Below are 25,030 nucleotides of genomic sequence, written 5' to 3'. Positions count from 1 at the left end.
TATTTTGAAGCAGAGGAGCGTTTGTCTTCTTAGGATAGATACAAGGAAGAAATCTGGGGTACATTCACTGTTTGATTACTCTGAGAATCCTGGCTGAGAAACAAGCACTTTGGAGCAAACAATTTACCAACACAGTGTCATCACCGCAACCTATTCTATAAATATCAATGCTGTACCCATATCAAAGACTGTAAAAAGAATATTTCAGAGTATACTATTCTGTTAGTTGAGTGATCTAACTCTTCCAAGTACAATTCCATTTCAGGTTACAGTTTTGGAAACATGCATTCCAGACACATAACTGATAAAACTGTTGCTATAGGCACAACAAAGGAATTAAGCCATAAAACGATGATGAAACATATTTTAAAAGAAATGCAGATGTGATGTTTTCAGCTGATAGAATTAATATTACTAAATCCATACAATTCAGCTTAAAACTAAATCTTCTGTCAACGATGCTGATGGTACTAAGGGTTTATTAATTATATTCACTGCTAAATTCAGGGCCAAGAGCTTCATGTAGTTTCTTCATACAGTGGTTTTCAAGTCTATTGTTGGTTGCATTAACATTTGAAAATTCAGATTCTTCACCTAAGCCTGAGTATATGCAAACACATACAAGCAGTCTGTCTTGCAGAAGAATAATGTTGACGTATCACTCACATCAAAACTGCGACTGATAATATTCATTTAGTATATACATCTGCTTCCACGCAGGGAAGATTAAAAAAAACACAAAAAGGGTGAGGGTTTTGTGTATTTTCACCCTTCATTTTATATATCATTATTACTTCTACTGAGAAGACATCACTAATGCATCTTAAATCAGAAGAGTTGTTGAAAACCACTCTCTACAAACCTCTAAATTAGCATTCACATCACCTAGAGAATGGTGACATACCAATTAAAAAAAACTTCTGGGAAAATCTCAATCAATGCAGCCAATCTAAACTTGAAAATAATTCACAGGGCTCTGATTATTATAAGCAATTAGACAATTTTTAAATTGCGATACGGGCCATTATTTTATGCCCTAATATAAAAGTAACAAAATTCAATCCCACTAAGTAAAAAACATTACTACTCTATTTCTGAAAAGAGCAAAGCATATTTGATAAGTATGGTCTAATTTAAAAAAACATACAGAATCATTCAGCATCCCTCATTGATACAGGGATAAAATTTCAACATTGTTATAAATATTTGCTTGGCCACAAAAAAAAGTCTGAAGCTGCATTATAAAACAGACCAGCAAACTCAGAAAAGTGAGAACTCACTTGGGCTCTATTTCCTACAAAAAGGAAAGTGTTTAACAATGAGGAGAGCTTTAGCTATTCTTAGGTATCTGTGTACACAGACTAGTGGGGTATTTATAACATATGTGTGTTTCCTCAAAAGGATAATAGATTCATGATATCTAATGGTGAACCTAAGAATTTTGGTTGAGAGAAAGGAGTTTTTTTAAAAACAGGTTTTAGTAAAATAAATCAGAATGTCAGGAAAAAATGTTTAATCACATTGACTTCCTTGAGAAACCAATATGAATAAAACAAAACTGAAGTCAGTCTACATTAAAACTATGCTTGGGTATAGTTTTAAGATATTCCTTTATTTTTCCTCCCTTTTTTGGTCTTTAAAATCTGAATTTTCTTCCAAAGCTGGCAAACAACAATGATCACTGTGATAAGCATTATTAGGATGTACTTGTTTTTTTAAAGATAGCAGAGAACATTTCTAGCAATACAATCAATACTTTTGCTATGTGTAGATTTTCCTGGAAAAACAAACACAAAGATTTTACTTCAGATTTAGAAACTCAATTGTATAGGGAAAAGCAGAATTTTTTTTTTTTTAAAGCAAGCTAGGAAGTACTCACCTCTTCACGTAATTTTATCAACTGCAACATGAATGCACAAAAAAAAAAAGATAAAAAGGAGAGAAATGGCAGGAAAGAAAGATCAGTTGTGTGACAGGATACAGAATTAACATTGACAATTTATCTGTTTACATGTTTAGCATTTAAAAATCACAGACAAACACATTAAAAGAACCTAAACATAGACTACATGCAGAGTTTTTTGAACGAATAAAGATCACTTTCTCACACTGTCACATTAAACAAAGAGAATAGTGTGAAATTCTCTTTTAAAGTACGTCTAAGACACCATCATGAAATAAAGGGGAATGACTTCATAGAAGTCTATATTATAAAGAAAGAAAACAAGTTTACTGTTCTTTTCTTCTAAGAATGTACCACTGAAGAGGTTTTGTATTTACAAGTTTTCAGGATGTTTCTCTATTTTGAATCTTGACGGCTGCTTTCAGGTTTTACCTCCAAATGAAAATGATTAATAGTTCATGCTTTTGTCCCAATAAGTATTTTAAAACAACAAACTGTTATGCTAATGTCATACCTGTAACCACTCTAGTAATAGGATCACCTTTGGAAGTAACATTATTTTAATAGGGAATAAAGCATGCCAGGATAGATAATATTTAGGACGTAGTATCAGAAAATATTTCACCATCCTTAGAAATACTGCGTATATCAGAGTTGATTTCTAGGTTTTTGTTTTGCTTAAGAGGCTACTGAAATCACACCGTGCTTTTATTTTTGAAGTTTCTTCACTTTTCAATTTTATTCATCTTGTAAACTGGGCCATTTCAAAGCAATGAGCTCTCTCACTTCATTTGTACTGCGGTCTCTTTTCACCGAAGTCAAACCCCAAACCACTCTTCACCTGTTAGTAAACTCTTCTATAATAATATTTTGATTCTCCTCTGTAGAATATTCATTTGTCTTAAATATAACAGATAAAACAAGTTGTTTAACTCTTTAGAAACTAGAAAATGGATATAACCATATATCTGGTTCACTCTTTGTGTGTGTATGTGGAAGAGAGAGAGAGAGACAGAGAGACAGAGACAGAGATAGTACTGTATTCTAAACCACAAATATCATTGTATAGTTGAGGTGTCTGCCATAGTTTCCACAATGAATAAAAACTGAAACCTATGCTGTAAGAGACTATAAACCACATTCTAAGTCTGAAATTTGCATCCTCAGCAATTCAGGTCTACAACTGATAATTTTTAAGCATCCAAATATCTGTAACATCTGTTATAACACTTGACATATGCAGGCCAATAAATTAAACTATTGCTTTGGGAGAAACATGCCATGAATTGCTCACTATAAGTCTTTCTAAAAGTATCATGTTTACGATAACCCAGATTTCTCAATGCTTAATGCTGTTTTTGTCTCCAATTCAAGGAAGGCAATATGCATTCCAGCTTACTGTTATTTCATGTGTTATTTGAAAAGTATTTCAAGTACAAAAGAATGAGATTTCAAATCTGTTATGAAACTTATAAAAAGGGTACAGAGTCTATTACATAATACCTCACAGTGCATTTACTGAAAAAGAAACTTTTAATGTCATTCTTCCAAAAATATATATGAAGTTGTCATTACTTGTAATTAATACACTCATTATCTCAGCAACCACTGAATGTATGAGTCAAGCACCTCATCATTTCATGTGAAAAGTTACAATTCTTCCCCAGAAGAAGTAAAATTCTAAACTAAGATACCTGGCCTATCGTATATCGGAATCTTTCTCTTTGCTATCCAAACATCATGGGAGAAAAAGGCAAACATTAATTCTCAGAAAGAGCTGATCTTGGAACTGATCGCACAGCTATTTCTTCTTTCTGGGGGCACCATTCTTCAGTTGACTATGATACTTAAAGGGCCAAAGTTTAAAACTACTCTTCAGCAATAGAGACCATTTGGGCCATACCACCCTGCCATAATCAATGAGTGTTTAAAAATGCTACCCATTTGTTTTTTCAATAGGTTCCAAACAAAAAACGTTCTATCTTGTTTGTGCTGCATGGCTGCATCCAAGCTTTACACAGGATTTGTAGCTAAGCTAGGTAATGGGAGGGTTTTTAATCTTTATCTTTTTTTTTTTTTTTTTAGTTCGAGAGTTTTCACTCAAGTAAACAAAAGATGGTCTATTTTTGAAAATTAACAATGCTTAGACTAGACTGAAAGTAGTGATTTCGTATTTTATCGAGTTACCAGCTCCGTTATAGGCGACACGAAAGTGTGCCATGCCACCATGTTGAGTTACGATAATCAACATCTTTTTTGAAACAAAGGTTTTCCCCCAATGCAGAATTTGATACAAGAGGTAATCTGTTCCTTTGTGGGCTGAAAAAATCTGGTTTACGCTGGTTTGAACCAGTGGAATCTCTTGTGGTTAAGCCTTCTGCTGTGACTAAAATCAAAACTGCACGGCAGAGCATGTGAGGGTTCATGCGCGCGCGCCTCTGTATGCGAGGGACGTCACGTGACACCCAGAACTACCGAATTTTTTTTTTAAAGCTGATAACGCGACTGCCGTCTCTGTCCGCATACAGATAACGAATAAATGCTGAACTCTATTAAACGCCCTTTACACATTATCGTGGGTCGAACACACAATTTTCTGAACTTATGATGACAGTCTATTTATTCTGCTATAAACCCTCAGCACGTAACGAACAGATTTGTGCCTGGTAATGATCTGCACTGTCAGGGCTATATGAAATGATACCGACCTTCTTTAGATCTTGGGGAATTAAATTGACCGACTTCACCCCCTGGTCTGTAGCTGAAGTTTGACACACTTTATGCACAGCAAGCCCAAATCAGAACTTAAGAGAACCTCGCATTAAAAAATTAAGCAATCATATCTGCTGAATATTGCTTTACCACAAAAATTTCCACACGTTTAGAAATAGCCTACTCTTTATATCTTTTTTTGAACCTTCTATTTAGGATTTACTCAAATTTCATTCGTTCAGATTTATTCATTGATCAATGTAATTTTGCATATGGAAACTGAGGCACTATTAGGTTTCAAAATGGGGAACATTTGCCCCATTATCATACTCCACTATGAAGGGGGTTTAATTCTGTAAGATTCTTTTTTTTTTTCCTTTTTGAGAACAGTTTTCATGAAACTAAATTGAGTTAACAATTATTTAAGTTTTCACTCTAAATACAGCTTCACTACATTTCAAGAACTCTTTCTAAAAATTAAAATGTCACATGCAATGGAAAATTTGATATGTTAAAAGAATAGAATGATAATGCCTAAGACAATAGTCCTTGGAAAGACCCAACAATACACGAATGTGCAAAGTAGGTAATTTGGTCCCTTCTCTGTAAATCACGGATGAGCTATATTTGATTGCATGCAATGGATATAATAGAAATGAATTTATACAAAGCAGTTAATTTGGAATTAAATAAAAATGTGTACTGTATAAAGGACATTAAAATGCATTTGAAAATTCTCAATTTTTGAAATTTTAACAATTGTAATCATGGCAAACATGTTTACGTATTTAAGAGTAAATTAATATACTTTATAGTTAATTGGCAGATCATAATTATGTATATTAACAGCCAGGTTTTAGATGCCTAAAAAATGCATTATAAATTGGCAGAATGAGAAATAAGAGCTATGGCATTCACATTTGTCTGAATCCATAAAGAAGTCACTATAGGGAGGATGTGGATATTGCATCAAAAATAACTAAATAGCTAGTACTTAGTTCACTTTATCTATTTGCAGCCTTTGCTATTAATTCTTTATCCTTTTCTGACCTATAATTTAAAAAAATTGATATATATCCCAATTTTAGTTAAACAAATCTTGCCATTTTTGTCTCATTCTGTTTACCTCTAAGTTTTCCCTCTATTGTTAAAAGTTTATCATACATATCACATGGCCAAAAAGTTCTGAAAATCAATTTCTCAACAATTAACTTGAAAATAAACTTATCTGTGTGCAGAAAATATATTTTTCTATAATTTACAGGTGATCCTACCCAGAAAAAGCTGTCTTCTCGGCCACTGAGCTACAAAAATTAACATGAAGAGTCAAACCTTTTCTTCCTTTAAAGAAAATACTTCTGTTTTGATTCCATAGTCTGAATGAATACTGATGCAGAATAAAGAGTTATTCTCAAGTGACCATTCCTGGTTAAGGATATGTTATAGTTTTAGGGATTTTAATTCCTATATTATGATAAAGAGCCTCAAAAATGAAACATAAAGGCTTCATTATGATATGGAAATTTTGCTACATTTGGTAACAAAATATCCAAAAAGTTAAGTGTCGTCTCTTTGAACTTTCGCATCTGATTCAAATTTTAGACTGAAAAGTTCACATAAGTAATAATCTAACAGTTCCACAGTCTCATGACTATAATTCATCATATACTCTATTTATTGAAGTGATAGCTCCTTACAACTAAACTTCAGGCTCTCCAAGCACTTTCAGCATTTGTAAGTTTGATTTACACAAGTCCAGGGGAAATCTCTGAGTAATCACTTTAAAGTGACAGGAATATAATTTGAGAAATTCAGAAAATATGAACTCAATCTATTTTTGTGGAATATTTTTCTTTAGGCGTTAAAAAAAAATCATTCTTATATGTATATAAGGCAAATGTTCTAGGCACATAAAATGTCCATTAAGAGAAGGGAACATGCTTCAAAAAAAAAAAAAGGATCCCTGTCACAGTACTACAACATCCATTACAATAAAGGAGTCTGAGTTAGAAACACCCCCTTCCTTTCTATTTCCTCTATATTAAGCAGTAGTTTCAAATGACGGAAAGATCTGTAGCTTTTTAAAGAACTGACATGGGGACTATGCATTCCCTTTTTTTTTTTTTGCAAAAAAATATAGTATTTTTGCAGTAAAGACAGAAAATAAAACTATGATTGATTCACTCAAGAGGTATGAGCAACCTAAATCTCACTTAAAATAGGAAGAAAAAATGTTTTGCTCTCATCCTCACATTATTTAATCTATTACATGTAAAACTCTTTTATCACATCACGCTTTTGTGTTTAATGTGCTCCTTTTTTTTTTTTCCCTTAGCTATTCTCACATTTCAATCAGGGAAGCTGAAATCCCAAGTCAAATTTTAATATGTTTACATGTCTGAACTCAAGCTGATAACATCCAAATAGTGGAGGAGGTAAGATCTTCCCCAAAACAAACACAATCAGCTCAGTGATTCCTCTCCTTTTCGGGGGGGTGGACAGATGGGGGCCTTAATCACATAAGCAACAACCCTGTTTACAATATTAACATTTTAGTGGATAGTAATATAATTTCAGCATATATAAACTTATATTCTACTTGAAATGGTAAATACTATCATGCAATTTTTATAATGAATATCAATATATTATGTTTTAGTATCTTATTAAAATTTTGGTGTACTCAATGGATGGTTTATGTTCATTTTTATTTAGAGAGTAGAGACTTTTACTAGACTTGCCAAGGTAACATTAATAAACACGTTCAGGTCTTGTTTCTGAAGTTCCCTATCATTTACTTTCTTTAAAAGTGTCAAAGAGAAACTGGGACTGTTTGAGACATTTTTAAAATCATCTCTACTCTGAGGTTCTTGAAACACTTTTTTAAAGTCATATATATTATCTACACGAATTCACGAAATCTGCAGTATTAATTCAAAGAAAGAAGTGGGACATTAATTAGACTCATGACACTACTGTGTGATCCAGTGAGAACTGACAAACAAGTTGTAAGGCCTCTTTAAGAAGAAATTATATCTTAATTTTTTTGCCTGTGCAGATCTTAAACTGTGAAGACTTTTCCTTTTCTTATTACTACTGCTACCACTACCATCATCATCATCATCATCTTCATTATTTGACAGGGGCAGGACCTTTATGTGAGTATCCAAGTTCCACACTGGTGCTTACAATTTGCATTTTGGTGAATGTATTTTTAAGAAGCTACACAATAGGAGACTGAGCTGCCCTGTCGAATTTTGAAAGCTTACTTTCATTTGTTTTGCTGCAAGTGTTGATTTAATTATACTGCATTATTATCAAAGCTGCATTATGTACTTTTTTATTCCTTTTACATGTGTTTGAGGTGAGGACCTTGGCTTTGTCTGCAAACAGTGTGTTTCAAGTTATTCCTTAAGTACTAAATAATAAAGAAAAGAGAAGAAAAGATTTTTTAAAAAGATAGCAGACAGTGATCACAAGGTAAAGGGTTAAATGTAAGATCTCCAAGAAACATTTTGAAGTTGATTAAGACTCCAGCTTTGCATTAAACAGTATCGCTTCCACATGAGTTGCTGCTAATACTGTTTCGGAGCAGCTTGAGAGCCCAGTGTGCCAGTGACCTCCTTCACCCTCCAGCCACCCACCGGGCCTTCCTGATTAGCATTCTACCTGGTTCTCTGAGGAATTCCCATCATCCCCTAGGAGCTCATTCCGTACTTCGTCACTGTAGGCAATCCGTGACCTTTTCTATAAAACAAAACAAAAAGGGAGAGAGCAAGATGAACGTTAGAATGTAAAGGCTTCGAAGCATTATTGGTATCAACGCTGATCATCTCAAACCTCGAGAGCCCCCTAATGGAAACCTATTTGCTCAAATGTGCAAACCAAAGTTGTGCAAAGTTCTTGAACTTGAGGAGTTTAATGTAAATTAGAAGTTTTTTCAAATGCCAGTAATGGAAGAAAACTCTGCATTGTGTTAAGTACTCTATTAATATTCACAAACGGATCAGAATTGATATGTTATTCCATGCAGAGTCATTCAAATCAGACCACAAAGCTAAAGGAAATACAACTATATAGCTGTATATCTGCAACACTCACCAGATTGTAGTTAAAACAAGAGTATATGGAGGTCTTTAATAATGTGGCAGGAAATGGACTCTACAATATAGGTTTTTTAAAATCTCTAATTCTAGGATAATATTATATCTCCAACTATACACTGGAATGCCTGGAAAATAGCATATCCCTATTTCTTTCATTATTGTGATGTTACTAACCAGAATTTAAAAGCACGTGCCGTTTCCAAACAATAATTTAAATGTCTCCAAGTCCTCTATAAAAATGGCCTAAGGAAAAGCAGTGGGAGTGTGTGTATGTGTGCATCTGGTAAAACAAATTAAATTTCCCAATCCCAGTAAATAAAGGCAAGTAGGCTACGAGCCAGCTTTTCACAATTCCAATAAAGACAAGCAGGCTATGGATCGATTTTTCACACACTGAAATTTTGTTTTACAAGAAATCTACCTTTACCTGTAAAGTCAGAGGGACATGTCTGCAAGCAACTCATGAATTATCTAAACATGCACACATCTGGAAAAGCTAAAAAGCTCTGAAAATTAGCTGTGAAGCTAGAGTGCCATCCTCAGATCCTACTTCAGCATCACTATTTCAGACCCAAATGCCGATTTACAGATTACTTTGCTGCCTTTTCTGCTTCTGAACTAACTAAGCAAAAACAGTCAATTAAAAAATGGCAGTTGGGAAACAGTAATCTTTTCCCACTGGGGTCTACAGTTTAGCACTTAATATGTCTTACCTGCTCAACTGTGATATGAAAAATTCTTGGAGTTTAAAAGGACTATCCATAATCCGTGAGCAGAAGTCAACAAGATTTTTAATTAGATTTTTGAACCAGTGAATGAGTAACACTGCTTCGCCACACAGAGATCGTAAATATCTTAAACATAAAATCCTACTGTACTAGAATTTAAAAGGACTTTTGACAAGAAAAACTAACAGACTTTAAATCATTTTAAAGTTGCCTTTCTCAATTGGGGTTCTTTTTCCGAACCACAAAACACAGAAAATGATTTCAGTGACTATTTTCTCAATTCTCCCAAAGATGGGACATGAGAGGGAGTTCAGTTCATTACATAGAATAGAAACTTTAGGGCATTAAGGCTTAACTCTGGCAGAATCCAGTTGAAAAGGGCCGAACGGGGTATAAATAAAAATAAATAAACCTAGACATCCTTTTATTTTATTAGAGAAAAAAAAATCAGTCTTGTGGAATTCTAAAGGTAGCTTTGGTTAAATTGAGACTAGAACTCTGTGGTCCTGACTTACAGCTCAGGACTCATTCTACCGCACAAAATTTCCTCCTCATTTTATTACCCTCTGAATACTCTCAGGAAAAAAATATTAAAATTGCAAAATGTTACAAAGGAGATGGTGGTATCCCCTCCTGCCCTAAGTCTCTACCCCAAGCTCCCCTTCCTTGCTACAAATGTGTATCTCATACTCTGGCAGTAGATAAATGAAATCAACCATGTTGCAGAAAGGACAAAATAGAAAAGTTAGGTCATTAGACTGACGTCAGTAATGACATCTATATCAGATGTCTTAACTATTCAGGAGTGATCCAACTCATTCATTTTTGAATATGGCAGACTGCTTACCACCACAAACAGCGGATATTAGGTTGGCTTCTCTTACTGTATTCACTGAAGCTACTATTAGTTAGCTATTTCTATTGACTTCATATCGTACTGAAAAATGCTAAATTACAAGGACAGTACACTTCATGGCCTTACCACAATATTTCAATCAAGCCAAACCTTTCTTTTGCCCATTTGGAGCTCCTCGCTACGGTAGTTTCAAACTAGCTTCAAACTAGTTTCAAACTAGTATTTTACAGCGTTAAAGGAAATGAGAACCTTTAAACAGGCTGTGGTATCAGAGCTGCCTTTTTAATTATTCATTTTATCACTATGGAGGACTAAAACATTCCACAGTATGCAAGAATATCATATGGAGATTGGTTTTGTTTTTCCCTTTTTTACCAAAATACCAACAAATTGGCATAGATTGTTTAATTATATTGTATTCTTATTTTGATTTGATGTACTTCAAAAGAAGAAGAAAATTATAAACATGTATCCCTAAATATCTAATCTTGTTTTGGTTAGAATCCATTGCTTTTAAAAACCAGCCATTAAGGGTGTACATGCTCAGCAACAGAGAACTAAAGATTTATCCACAGTTGAAGGGTGGTCCCTGTAAATGTCATTCTTTACCATTGGGATGGTTAAAACTGCTCATTGGGATGGCTTTCTGGATGTAATTAAGCAAATGATATGCTGAGTTTATAAAATGTTCTCTGATAGGACTGACTTCCCTTAAAATGTTCTTCTGACTGACTGAAAAGACAACTCATTTCAAATATCAGAAATAGTTCCTCATGAAAATGACACAGCTAATGCTGAAAACTGAACTCTTTACACTCAAGTATCACTTTATAAAATTTTTTTTTAATTAACACTTTGCTTTACTAAGAATTATATTTAAATGCATGACATTGGTATTTTCTCCTAAATTTTTATGGTTTGAAATTTTAAATAAGCCGATTTTAATCAACTGTAATTTAGCCTGCAGAATCATCACTAAACTAATTGAATACCAAAAAAAGGCCAATTCCTTTGAATGACAAACTGCTTATTTTATGGAATTTTCCTCCAAAATATCAATAAAATATTTTACATTTGTGGAATTTTTAAAAAATGTCACTCTACATTTCTAAGTACTATGTCATACTTTAATTTGGCAGACTCAAAGCTAATGAAACTGAAACACCTACTGTATCTTTATAAACCAACTAAAATATTTTTTGCTTTATTATCAACCGTATAAAATCTGTACTTTAGTCAAATGCAAGCATGAGAATTTGAGCTGGAAATGTCACACAGTCAGCTACAGTTTGAAGGAACCCAATTCATAATGCATTTTATAAATAGTTAATGACTTCTATACATAAGCTAACCAGGCAAATCAAGAAATTGTCAACATTTTTAGTCTTAGTTGTCAGTTACTACTGTCTACTGGCGCTTTATATGTGGCTTCTGGAGAAGACAGAAGCTCTCTGCAGTTTGTAATCTATTGCAATTTCTGGTCTGTACCATAAGGATGGAAAAGCTTCAACTGACAATATCTGCCTGACACACACACACACACACACACACACACACACACACACAGAGTTAAATACAAGGACATTTCTCACTTTTAGTTGTGTGTTTTTGTAAAGTTTATTCCTTCTAACTTACATGCTTAGGTGGACTAGACACAGTTGGACAGAGAAATCTACAGACCATATATGAACCATAAAAAAAATGACAAATTAACAACTGATTGTTATCCCTAAGACATGATGCACAAAATTTCAATGGTTATTTTAAACTGACAACAAAAGTGAGTCTTTGGTTATGAAAGCAAGAATTTCAGACTCCCAGCAGTTTTTACTTGATGAACAGAACGTCTGCATACTGATTGGCTGATTCTCTTAAAGCCAAGTTCAAACAGATACACTTGCTCAGTTCTCTCTGGAAATTTGGCTTGAAACAATCTATCTACTTGACCTTAACATTTCCCAACTGAACTGAATGTGTTCCTGGACAGGCACTGCTAAACTAGAAACAAAATGAATTAACTTAGTTTAAACTAATTAAGAACTGTGATCTGTGTACCATCTCCTGTAAGATTCTACATGTGAAACAGGGTATACGTAACCAGAATGAGGATTCTAGCACCCACCACCAGCATAAGCATAACAATGAAGTTGGTTTATTACTAGAGCATATATGAGAATTTAATTTCCATGGCGTGCACATGGCAAAGCAATTGCTTAAATTGCCTCACCTGGGAATTTAATACAATGTTATCATCAGACCAGCCACACTGTAAATAGATTTATAATGCTTTCCATGTGCTGCACTCTGTTGCATATGAACTAAGTAATGATCTGGTATTACAATAAAATCAGCTAGTTCCCACACCTGGCAGACAGGATATTTCACTAAATTAATACCCATACAGCTACATTACAAGGCATGGGAGAGGAAACAATCTCTAAGGCATTCGATTTGAGTTTTACATGGGAGGCAAACACTCCAGGGTTATGAAGAATGTTACTATGTTGAATGGGCCGCTTAAGACAAAATCTGTATTACAGAATTAAGACTTTCTCATTCCCATTCAATTTTGGCCTGATTTTCTTCATTCAGTACTTTAATTACTAATCAGCAATCCGCAACATTCACAAACACTAAGAAAGCCCTTTATTCTAATCTATGTGCTGCAGACAGCCAAATAATTGATACAAAGTGCAGTATGGTTTTGGTAAGTAATGAAAGAACAGCTTGTCCTACTTCCTAATCAAATTGGTCTATAGAAGAAATGGTTAATAGATTTCTCCATAGGTCTAAAACAAATCAGCCTGGCCAAACTTTTCCATTGCTTCTACCATGTCTTTCAGTCTCCATATATTTAATAATGCCCCGGGTTAACAGGTGATACACCTATTAAAAACGGTTACGCTTTCATAGCCAAAGAATTTAACTACTCTAAAGAATTTAACTGCTCCTGTTATAATACACACTTTGGGATAGCTACAGAATACCATGAAATTATATTTATTAGCTAGCCATATAATTGCTGGTACTCATTTCTTACCTAACTTTATCTGGTTCTAATTAAAAAATATCATACTTCCATAATACCCAGATGGCATTTTCTAAAAAGCATCTATCTTTGGAACAAGGCATTCCATTTTTAACCCTACTTCTATTTCTTTGCTGGTGATTTCGGCTTTTCATCCTTACTCTACCTCTGACCCAGGACTTAAAAAGGCTCATCAATCCAGGACAGGAAACTTAAATTTTGGAGAAAAAAATAAAATGGAATTTATAAAATTTTGTTTATGACCATGTTCTCTGTGCTGTACTAATTTCTAGCAAAGAGCAATTTAAGATTAAAACATACCATACTACATGATATAGGTAAAGGTAAAGTAAACTGTTAGGTAAATGTTTGATCCTTGGAAAGTTGTTAGGATGACAAAGCACAGGGCACTGAGTGAAAAGAACAGAAGTAACTTTTCAGTATGTGATCTTTGGTCAAAATTAAGTTTTCTGAACATCAGTTCCCTCAATCTCTAAAAAAGTGGTGACAATATTTATTTCCCAGGGCTTTTGTGAGGATTTAAATATTATAAACAAGTGGAAGTCTATCATAATACCTTGGATGTGATAACCCTGCAAAGGATGTTCAACTAAATATTACTTGATAATATTGGAAAGGATGCAATAAAACCAGTACACATACATGACTGAGAGTATAAATTAGTGCATCTTTCGTTGAAAATGATTTGCCAATATATACCAAAAGTTGCTTTTAAAAATTCCATTATTTCATCCAGTAATTCTACTACTACATTGTTTTGCCCAATTTCCTATTTTATGGTTCCACAATTTTTGGATGACTTTCAATGATAAAAAACTTTCCTGCATTTCTTTAATGCTACCAGAGAAAGGAGCTTCCAATCTGTTTCTTCTAAGTAGTCATTCCACTAAACATGGCTTTGCTCTTGCTCAAGGGACTGTTTAGAGTTAAAGGTCAAACTCATTCACTAGAAAGTGCACATGCCACATGTCACCAATACTATAGCGTTAATAAAGGGAAAGCACACTTTCTATCTATCATAAACTCATGGCCAATGGACCATATGCAAGCCACCAGAGAGAAAATACTAACATGCCCCGATGCTAGGCTACCAGCAGTTGGAAAAGCAGGTTACCGTGCGAACACTAAAATAACCCATTGCTCTTGAGTATGTAATACTAGAAATTTTTTTCAAAAAAGTACAATTACAAATGTCTTTCTATTATAATCATTCTTATTTACTATTTTTGCTTGTACTTTCAAAACATTTTATGTGTTTGAAATGGATATTATGTTTTGGCTATAAATAATAAGATAAATCATACCACATTTTCTCCTAATTATTTTTTTTAATTTAGCTTTAATATCACATGTGAATTTTTATTTCCATATGATGAGGTTATATCTGTAGATATACACATATAGACTCACACAAACCCATATGCAATCCATATGGAATGACTCTATTTATGTTTCACAATGCTAGAATAGACTTTTATTTATACTAGGAACTCTGACCACATTGCCACTACATCATTTAATGATCTGCAAAACAGACAGCCCAGAAATGATGTAACTGCACTTCTTCGTTTCCTCCTCCAGCATTTCTAAACTTACGCCTGAAATTTAAGTTTAACATTAGTGTTTCAAAATGCAACTTGAGTTAGTTAGAATCATGGCCCCACTTGCTTGCATATGTTTGTAGTTTACAACTTTGACACTGCTATTGAACATAGTGTGTCTGTGTCTTATATCATGTTAGTTTGTCAATCAATAATTAAGTTACTTCATTCAGAAAATCAGCTCATGATAGAATGCCCAGATGTTGTTGTCAACATCTGGAACAGTGTAAGTATGCAGTAGAGGAAGTCTAATTCTTTACAGTCTCTCTGAATATAAAATAACTCCACATACTGTACTTGAAATAATCAAAATGTTCATTATTTTGTTTGATAATGATATATAAATACCCTATACATTCCCATTGGAAAATGATACTCTGATAAATGAATGCTATATAACAGATGCTTTATTTATATTTTTAAAAGAATTACTGAAATAAAGTATGTAGATTTATATAATTAATTTGTATCTAGGTTTCCCTATGTAATCTGCCTAGCATTAGGAAGGAAAAGCGATTCATTCATTGAAAATCCATCCACAGTCGTAGTTTCAAGTGATCCAGACATCCAAGAACAAATGATCTTGAGGATTCTATGTAACTGTCACTGAGGTTATCACAAAAATGACAGAATCTGATAGTTGACAGTGACAGCCAGCATCATCTAAACCATCCTGCAAACGTAGAGATGTGAGGTTCCAAGTCAGATGGGCGATCTACCCAAGGCCACACACCCGGGAAAGACCTGGCAGAAGAAGGACAGAATCCGTTTCCCAATGCCAGTGCTCTTTTCACTTTACCAGACCATCAAGACAGGCTGGGGGTGTCTTATCACCAGGGTAAGGTTGGCTGTACCATTCACCTAGTTCTATGAATGTATCATCAGCTATAAAGTTGATTAGTCTGTAGATTTTGTTTCTTGTCACCCTCCTCCAAAACAAACAAACAAACCTTTACTTATACTTTGTTGTTAACATCTGGAATATTGACAACAATAAATTTGAAAGTCCAAGGGTGATACATGCTTAAGGTAGAATGTTTTATTTGACAGAAAAAAGTGTCTGATCTCAGTTGGTGAGTCACAACCACACCTATGGGTGTAACTGAGATATGTTTCAAGATGAATCTTCAAAGGCTACAACATAAAGCAAAAATCATTTACCCTCATGGCAGGAGAGGAGCCACACCAGTTATTAAGATGTGCTAAGAATTATCTGCTTACCCGTGAGATCCGGTGACTCCCGATTTATCTACTCTAAAATTCTAGCTTGGAACCAGCCATCTCATAAGCAAACAATTTTTACAGTATTTTTTTTCTTGGTACTTACTTTTGGACCCACGCTGTGAGAGATTCTTCATTAAAGAATATGCTGTGTTACCTTGAGTTTACAGTGCTCATAATTCAGAGGTGTACAATATACCTTTTGATGCTTTATGAATACAGCCAATATAACTGTGATGCTTAGCCAATAAAACAAAACTCTTTTAGCCCAAATCCTCTACGGAAATATTTTGAAGATTACTTCTATACCTGGGTGACCCAAAACTATAAAATATGATTAAGTAAATATAAATATTCATACCTGATTCATAAACATGTTGTGAATCTAAAAGAGTCTCCATTTTCAGTTGAACAGAATAAAATCCTGCCTACTGAGGGGCTTTGCTTCATCAAGTAAATGTTCTTTCTCTTCTATCTTCAATGTGTCACTCTCTACTGGTTCTTCCCTTTAAGAATACAAACATTTTTAAGTGTACCCCAACTTTCAATATTTTAAAAGGTTATTTTACCCTATACTACACTCCCCAGCTAATGCCCAACTGCTCTTTATTCTTCCTTTCCTAGCCAAGCTTCTCGAAAGAGTTTACTACAAGCACTAACTACACTTATTCATGTCCCAGCAGCTTATCAACTTCCAACAGACTGGATGTTTTCCTACCACGCCACAGGACTCCCCAGGAACACCAATGACTTCCTAGCTGACAAAATCATTTTAAAATAACTTCTTTAGAATAGTTATAGATTTCTAGAAAAGTTACAAAGATAATACAGAGAGTTCCCATATAACCTACACCTAGTTTCCCTTATTACTATTTTTTGATGTTAATATTATTCTTTTTTTTATTGGAGTATAGTTGTTTTACAATATTGTATTAGTTTATACTATACAGCAAAGTGAATCAGCTATACGTACACATGTATCTCCTCTTTTTTGGATTTCCTTCTCATTTAGGTCACCACAGAGCACTGAGTAGAGTTCCCTGTGCTATACAGTAGGTCCTCATTAGTTACCTGTTTTATACCTGGTATCAATAGTGTATATATGTCAATCCCAATCTCCCAATTCATCCTACCCCCGCTTCCCCATTGGTATCCACACGTTTTTCTCTACGTCTGTGTCTCTTATGATTAACATCTTATACTACTGTGGTACATTCGCCATAACGAAGGAATCAATTGTTCATTATTACACATTATTATAAACTGAGGTCCATACTTTTTTCAGATTTCCTTAGTACCTCATGTGCTTTTTCTGTTCCAGGACACCATCCAATACCCCACATTACATTTAGGTGTCACGTCTCCTTAGGCTCCTCTTAGCTGTGACAATTTCTCAGGCTTTCCTAGTTTTTGATGACCTTGACACTTTTGAGGAGTACTGGTGTTTTGTAGAATGTCCCTCAATTGGGATTAGTCTGAGGTTTTCCTCATGACTAGACGGGGGTTATAAGTTTTGGGGAGGAAGACCACAGGGGCAAAGTGCTATTTTCATCAACATCATATCAAAGGTACAGACTATCAACATGATTTATCACTGTTGATGTTGACCTTGATCACCTGGCTGAGGAGCTGTTTATCAGCTTTCTCCATTGTAAAGCTACTCTTTTCCTCCTCCTTGTACTGTATGCACTGTGAACAGCCCCCATTTAAGGACTGGGGAGTTATGCTCCACCTCCTTGAGGAAGGAGCATCTACATCAATTATTTGGCATGGGAGAGCTGTCTACTCAATCATTAGTCGGTATCAGTATGAACTCACGATATTTATTTTATACTTTGGCTTATAAGCCAATACTACTTCATTAATTTTGTTGCACAAATTGTACCAACTTTGGCTCCAATGGCCACTTTTCAGTCCTTGTTTCATTAGACCTCTCAATAGCATCTGACATTGTTGCCCACTTTCTCCTTAGCAGTTACACCACAACCCTCCCTTGAAATTCCTCCTATCCTTCTGGTCTCTCCTTCTCAGTCTCCTTCATCATAACTGCTCTCTCTGTATGCCCTGGGTCTCCATCCTTAGCCCTATTCTCACTCATCTGTTTGATCTCATCTATACCCGTTGTTCTAACCACCACCTAGAGGCTGGCAAAGACATTTTTGCATAAATCTAATTCGTACTCGGTGCCTTAGATAATCAAAAGGCATCTCAGACTTAACACAGACAAAGTGGGGCATTTTCTTTCTCCTGTATGCTGCTCTTCCTCCTGCTTTCCCTAATTTGAGGTATGGTGTTACCATGTACATAGTCAACGCAGATAAAATCCTAAAAATATTCCTACTTTCTCCATTACTCTCCAAATCCAATCACCAAGCCCTACGGATTAAACCTTTATTTTTCAGAATATCTACAACTGGGGCCCTTAGCCATATTTCCAGGATGTCTGTAGTCCCAATTCTTTCCCCATAACTGTTGTTACCACATATTTCATCATTCTTTTTATATATGAATTATATTTGACAGATACTTGCTTGGAAAGACTGACATGTTTTTAGGCAGAGGTAAGCCAACAGGTACAAATTCTCAGCGCCTCATCTTGGGGAGTAAAGGAGACCTTTTCAACCCTATCTGTAGCAGAATATCAAAGCTATAAAAGAATCATTGTCTAAAGATATAACTTATTTCAGAGTAGGCATGTTAAAATAGAAAGCAAATTCATTTGACAAAAGCCAATACATTATGGGAAAATGCTAAGCAGCAGACCTCTCTCTAACTTCATAAGTCAAGACCACATTTCTCTTTAATTTCAAATGTAGGCATATGTCGTATCAGCTATTGTACTGCTCTCCTAAGTCAGATATTTCCAATTTTCATGATGTAGAAGCTAAAAGACTACCCTTTCAAATGAGATGATGTGCATGCACATTTCTCCTTTGTTTTTCTGATTTGTGGACCTGAGGAATATGGATTATTTCTGTTAATCTGCATGAAGAAGCTCTGCTACAAGCCTGGCATTCAGTTTGCTTTTATGTCTGAGACCCCAAATTGTACCGTTAGGCAACAGAGGGCACTTATCTAGATTGAACTGTCATACAAATAGATTTTTGTCAGCCATTCAATTTGTACTGGGGAACATGCCAACAAAAACAAAACCCAGCAATTTAAAACAACAAACCTATCCTCTACTGATAGGAACAAACTGCTTTATTTCAAATGAATAAGAATTACTATAGATCGCACATCCTGTGTGTGGGTGCTAAGAAAGAAAAATATTTTTGGAACTAATTCTGTCTAGTTTTTCTGGCAGTGGTCTAACATGAAGTAAGCACAAAATATGCTTAATACTAATAAACACACAAGAAAAAAAATGCTAACAGACAGGAATTACATGTTATCAGAGGAGAACGAGGCTTTCTAAGAAAATTCCAAGTCAAAATTCATCAGCTACATGAAAAAGTTACTATTGTGTTGCATTTTGAGTTTATTCTCTGACCTATAGTCCTTTGGGGAATGCAGGTGATGCCTCTGCCCACAACATAGTCAATCTGAGAAGTAAACCCATCATTCTCCCTGAGCCTAAATAATCAATCTGAGAATAAAACCACCATTCTCCCTGAGCCTAAACTGATTCCGGCTCTGTGTCTTCAACACTCACAAAGAATAATTGAAAACCTTAGAGAACTGACCTCATCACAGTTACACCCAATCTCTTCCATATCTCAGACTATTTGGAAAAATAGTCAGAGGGTCTATTATAAGTTGGTGTTAATCTTAGACATTAAAGATGTTGATAAATTACATCAGTAAAGACAAAGTAATAAAATTTTCACAACTTAAAAATTACATCAATTTGCCCATCAGTATATAAAACAGTTTAATCCCCTCCCCTATTATTTTTGTTTGAGTTGAATCCCGTTCCCTTTTCTATAAGCTGCATCTTCATTATGGAACTTCTGGAGCTACTCTTTCAGTGAAACTCACTCGTAGACTTGTAGGATCAGACACTGTTGTGAAGGATATAAGCAAACATGCAAATTCAACCCTGGGAATCCACATCGAGCTGACACAGAAAATAAACAAACTTACAGATCAAAAACTTCAACTGAACCAATGTAATTTTACTAAATAGAAATCTAATTAGTTCAATTACTTAAATGCAAGCATTTACATTAGAAAATGGGTTCTCTTCAATCAGAATTATGTAACAAGAATTGAGCACTTTACAAAATTCTGTAATATGACATAGCTATAACTTTTTATGTTGTAGCACCAGGTACTTATGTCAAGACTTTAGATTTTATTAGAGGACAATCTAAAAAAATAGTAGAGTCCAGATATGACATGAAAAGGACCTCATGAATGGTAGTTAAAATAGATAACAGGACAAAAGCAAGGTAAAATATAATGCTCCAAGTGACCTCTACATTTTGGTAAATGATAGAACTATCTGAGAAAAAGTATTTTTACTTTGAAGAAAGTTATAAAATTACATTAATTTAAAAACATGAACAGATGCTGTATGCAACTTAATTTCAAACAGTTCAGAAAAAAATAGACATACGCAGAGTTGAAAAGATCAATAGAGAAAGCATACAAAAATGATCAAGCAAACAGTACAGAATGTTAATACGCAAATCTAGGTAAAGGGTATATGTATGTTCTTTGTGCTATCCTTTAAACTTTTCTGAAAGTTTGAAATTAGTTCCAAATAAAAAGTTTAAAGTGATTAAAAAGTATGAAAAGGTTAGTGGGATAAGGAGATAGAGGCTCTTGCTAAGCTAATTCTCTACAACTAGCTAATGTCTGAGATTAGCTAATGTCCAGAATAAATCCTTGATTAGATAGATAACAGCTCATGTTAAACTAAAGTATGAGACCATTACTCCTTTCAAATTCAGACTATTTAAACTGTTATATACAATGGTGTTTGTTCTCTTTTAGCTTTTTTCAGTAACAATGCAGGATTACATTTGTTAGTTTTAAATTAGTAACGTAATTTTCTTTTGTAGTTCAGCTAGTAGAATGGACTCTAAATCATACCTGGTCAGAGAAGCTCAAAGTTATCAGTTCATAATGACAGAATATTATCTACCATTTAAAATAGTTTGGCGGGGGCTTCCCTGGTGGCGCAGTGGTTGAGAGTCCGCCTGCCGATGCAGGGGACGCGGGTTCGTGCCCCGGTCCGGGAGGATCCCACGTGCCATGGAGCGGCTGGGCCCGTGAGCCATGGCCGCTGAGCCTGCGCGTCCGGAGCCTGTGCTCCACAACGGCAGAGGCCACAACAGCGAGAGTACCAAAAAAAAAAAAAAAAAAAAAAAAAAAAGTTTTGCGGTAATGTACAGTTCTTTTTTCCCTTCGTTTCATTCTGAATAAAAGTGTTGAGGACAATGATTCTAAATCAGATTGCTTAACAAATAAATGATTTATTATTATTATTTTACAAAAATGCCTAGAGGATCCTAGTACAAATTTCACCGGAGTGTTCTGCACTAACTAAAGATCTTCTAGCATGCTCTTAGGTCATGCTCTAATGTTCTTGAAGAGAACACACACTCTCACGTAGTTAGACATGTGCCCACTAAACTTTGACTTGATTTGGCAATCAAGGTATGGCTGATCTGTCTAATTTTGACTGTGATAGCCCTGGACTGGGACTGAATGTAATTCCATTCTCTGAAAAGAACACAGCCAATTCTGGCGCTCTATAAATATGCAATAACAATAGGACCTTAGGGCTAGAAGGGACCTTGAGAGGTCTTCTAGTGTGCCTTGCTCCCTGACGTCATGGCACACTGAATGTACCTGATAAAGACCTTGGGAAGGAGATTCCTTAACCTTCACAAAGGAGGTTTACCAACAGTCACCGATTACTGTCAGGAATTGTTTCCCTAAATTAAACTTAAATCTATGGTACTGCAGTCACACATACAGTAGAGCCCAGCCACAGCTGCTGACCACACTTGCTGTTAACACTTCTTCATAGACTTGAAGACACTTAACAACTCCACAACTCTCCATGCAGGGAAAATGATCCCAGGACCTTACTTCATCTGTCTAATTTTCTAATCCTTTAATCATCTGAGGGACCCACCTCTGAATTACCTTTAGGCATGGTAACCCCAACAATACTCCGAGATGGACATTAGTGGATTCTTCCAGATTCTACCATGAACTAAAAGTGTACCCCATCTTATCATCTGTAAAGCTGAGGAGGCCACTCATTTTTCTGTTCTTTCTGATTTCTGCTCTGATTATATATTTAACATTAAATTATATACACACACTAATTTTTATTTGAGTTTTAGGGCAAGTTGCTATTACTTGCCCTAAATTTAAATTTGTTTTCTTGTCCTTTGAAAAAAACAATATGATAAATTAAACAGATCTCCAATTTGGGCAACCAACGAGCCTGGATTCAACTCCCAGGTTCATCCTTTTCTAGTTATGATTAATAAGCAAGTTTTTGAGCCCCTGTGCAGTAGCCAAGGTAAAGTTTATAAAACAACCAATACAGTGCTTAACACATACTGGCGATTAAAGAATAATAACTGCTCTAATCATAATTATTATTGAGAATGCCAGCAAGTCTACTCTTCTAGCACATAAAACTCTGGGTTTGCCCACCTCAGCTCTCTATTCTAAGATGGCCTCACACAACTTTGCCCAACATGGCCACTTCAGTTCTGCTCCCAATTATTTATCACCCAAACTTCTGACTATAAAGATCAGATTGCCATTCCATTCCAGTTCCTCCTTGCCTTTGGGACTCAATTTTGCCTTCCATTTTTGGTCTTTTTTCTTTTGACTCTTTTAATTTATATCTGACCTTGATTTTCTCTGCTTTGACCCTCAACGTTTTCTGAGGATTTAGGCTCCCATTCACCCATTTGCTCTCTCTAGAAGAACAAATACTTATATATGTGAGCCCAGAGAAAATACTTGTAGATGTCATCCCAAACTCTGAAAAGAATTCAGACAGTAGTATAACATAGAACCTTCAAAGATAACCTGCTTCATTATCAGCACTTTATTTAACAGTATGAGTTAAACTATGATTCAAATCCTAGTTTTGCTATTTATTACCTATGACTGAAGAGAGGGTGTCTAACCTTTCTGAGTCTCAGTCTGCAAATCTGCATAAAAGAAATGAAAAACACTTTGTTGGAATGATTAAATGGGACTTGCGAGAAGAACACAGCTGCATAAGTTAACAGGTTCCCTCTAAGTCATCACTTTTCCCTCTCCTTCCCCTCTGGGTTTGGGTAGGTGGGTGAATAACAAGAACAAATATACTCGGAATTCTCCTTTCTTGGCAAAACTAGAAAACAGATACTATTCATAGATCCCAAGTTATGTGGAGAGGTGTCCCAAAGCAGATGAGATCATGCAGAGCCAGATGACAAGATGCCTGAAGGATGGTAAGAGGACACAACCATAGCTGAGCTAAAAAAGCACCAACTAAAATACACTTCCTAAAGATGAGGGACTCATTCTGAAGCACAAAATCTATATGCTTCGTTTGAAACAATGGCTGTGGGAGGGTGTAAGCAGGCTGCTGGCAGAAGCACTCTGCGACAGTTTGTTGAGAGAAGCAGAGTTACATAAATAATAACACAGGACTTCTGCTTCCCAAAGAATGCAGAAAAACACAAGAAGCCATTGCTTTCACCTTAACAAACAAAACAAGCTGGAGAAGCTACAAAAATCACAATTTTTAGAAACCTATCAGAGAGCTGATGATACAAAGACACCTAACTGAAACACAGTCCAAAAAACCATAAGCCTTTTATAACAGAGAAGAAACCCATGGCTGTTCTCATTCTTGGCAGAGGAGAGGAAGCCTCCACAGATATGGGTAAGAAGAAACCAGTCACACTTCTCACTAACTATTAAAGGTTGCATCAGGGCTGGCATAAAAGGTTAGGGTTTCAAGGAACCTGAGCCACAGAGTGAGGTATAGGGTCTACCAAGTAATGCTTTCCCATGGGTCATTACTGAGTGCTCAGGGCATGGGAGGATTTCTGACAGAGATGCTCCCCTGGGTTGCACAAGACCTCCCTCAATCCTAAAACAGCTGGCCCTCTGAAGGTGGGGTGCAAGGCAGCAGAGCTAAGAAAAGTCCATGCTAAGCACTCTGGCTACAGTCGGCTAGGGAATGGGCAAAGGACCTGATGGAAACCTATCTGAGGCATTCTAAAATTCCAGCCACCAAAAGTTGAAGTAGGGGAGAAGAACAGGAGAACTGAGAGAAACCCTCTGAGGCATTCTGGATCTTCAAACAGTATAAGGCAACTGCCCTTCTAAGGCTTGATTTTTTTTTTTTTTTTTTTTTTTCGGGCCTCTCACTGCTGTGGCCTCTCCCGTTGTGGAGCACAGGCTCCGGAAGCGCAGGCTCAGTGGCCATGGCTCACGGGCCCAGCCGCTCCGCGGCACGTGGGATCCTCCCAGACCAGGGCACGAACCGGTGTCCCCTGCCTCAGCAGGCAGACTCTCAGCCACTGCGCCACCAGGGAAGCCCTAACTCTTGATTTATGCAGCAGGGCAGAGAGGAATCTGCCAAGATACTGAAAGCCAGGGAGCAAGACTGGCTAGCAAAGAGAATTCCCCAGAGACTCATAAAGGTAGCAGTGGGGCTGTAAAAGTGAGAGAGGGATCTCCCATAAATCAAAAAGACGGTGGCCCAGCTGAAAAGCAGAAAGAAATCTTTGGAAACTCACCAGTGCCCAGAGCTCAAGCCCTGCTCACAAGGAAAATCCTAATTTCAGCCTCAAAACATGTGAATTAAGCTGAAGCTAAAAAAAGTTAAAATAAATAAAGCCCTCACACAGCCCAACTAAAGGTCAAGTTGACTTAG

The 25,030-nt window shown here is 35.7% G+C and overlaps 1 protein-coding gene across 8 annotated transcripts in view; it reads right to left on the bottom strand.

Moving 5' to 3' along the window:
- Nucleotides 1-25,030, bottom strand: part of VTI1A (vesicle transport through interaction with t-SNAREs 1A) — a 350,140-nt gene that overhangs the window by 275,254 nt on the left and 49,856 nt on the right. For all 8 annotated transcript variants that reach the window (XM_024756025.1, XM_024756019.1, XM_024756021.1 and 5 more), the window contains exon 4: nt 8,285-8,362. In XM_024756025.1, coding sequence (XP_024611793.1) covers nt 8,285-8,362 — 78 coding nt within the window. The remainder of the gene's footprint in view (nt 1-8,284; nt 8,363-25,030) is intronic.

Source organism: Neophocaena asiaeorientalis, unplaced genomic scaffold (assembly GCF_003031525.2).
Source record: "Neophocaena asiaeorientalis asiaeorientalis breed wild unplaced genomic scaffold, Neophocaena_asiaeorientalis_V1.1 scaffold85, whole genome shotgun sequence".
Classification (NCBI taxonomy): domain Eukaryota; kingdom Metazoa; phylum Chordata; class Mammalia; order Artiodactyla; family Phocoenidae; genus Neophocaena; species Neophocaena asiaeorientalis.
The sequence above is the reverse complement of the archived record's forward strand: the minus strand, read 5'-3'. Positions and strand labels throughout refer to the sequence as shown.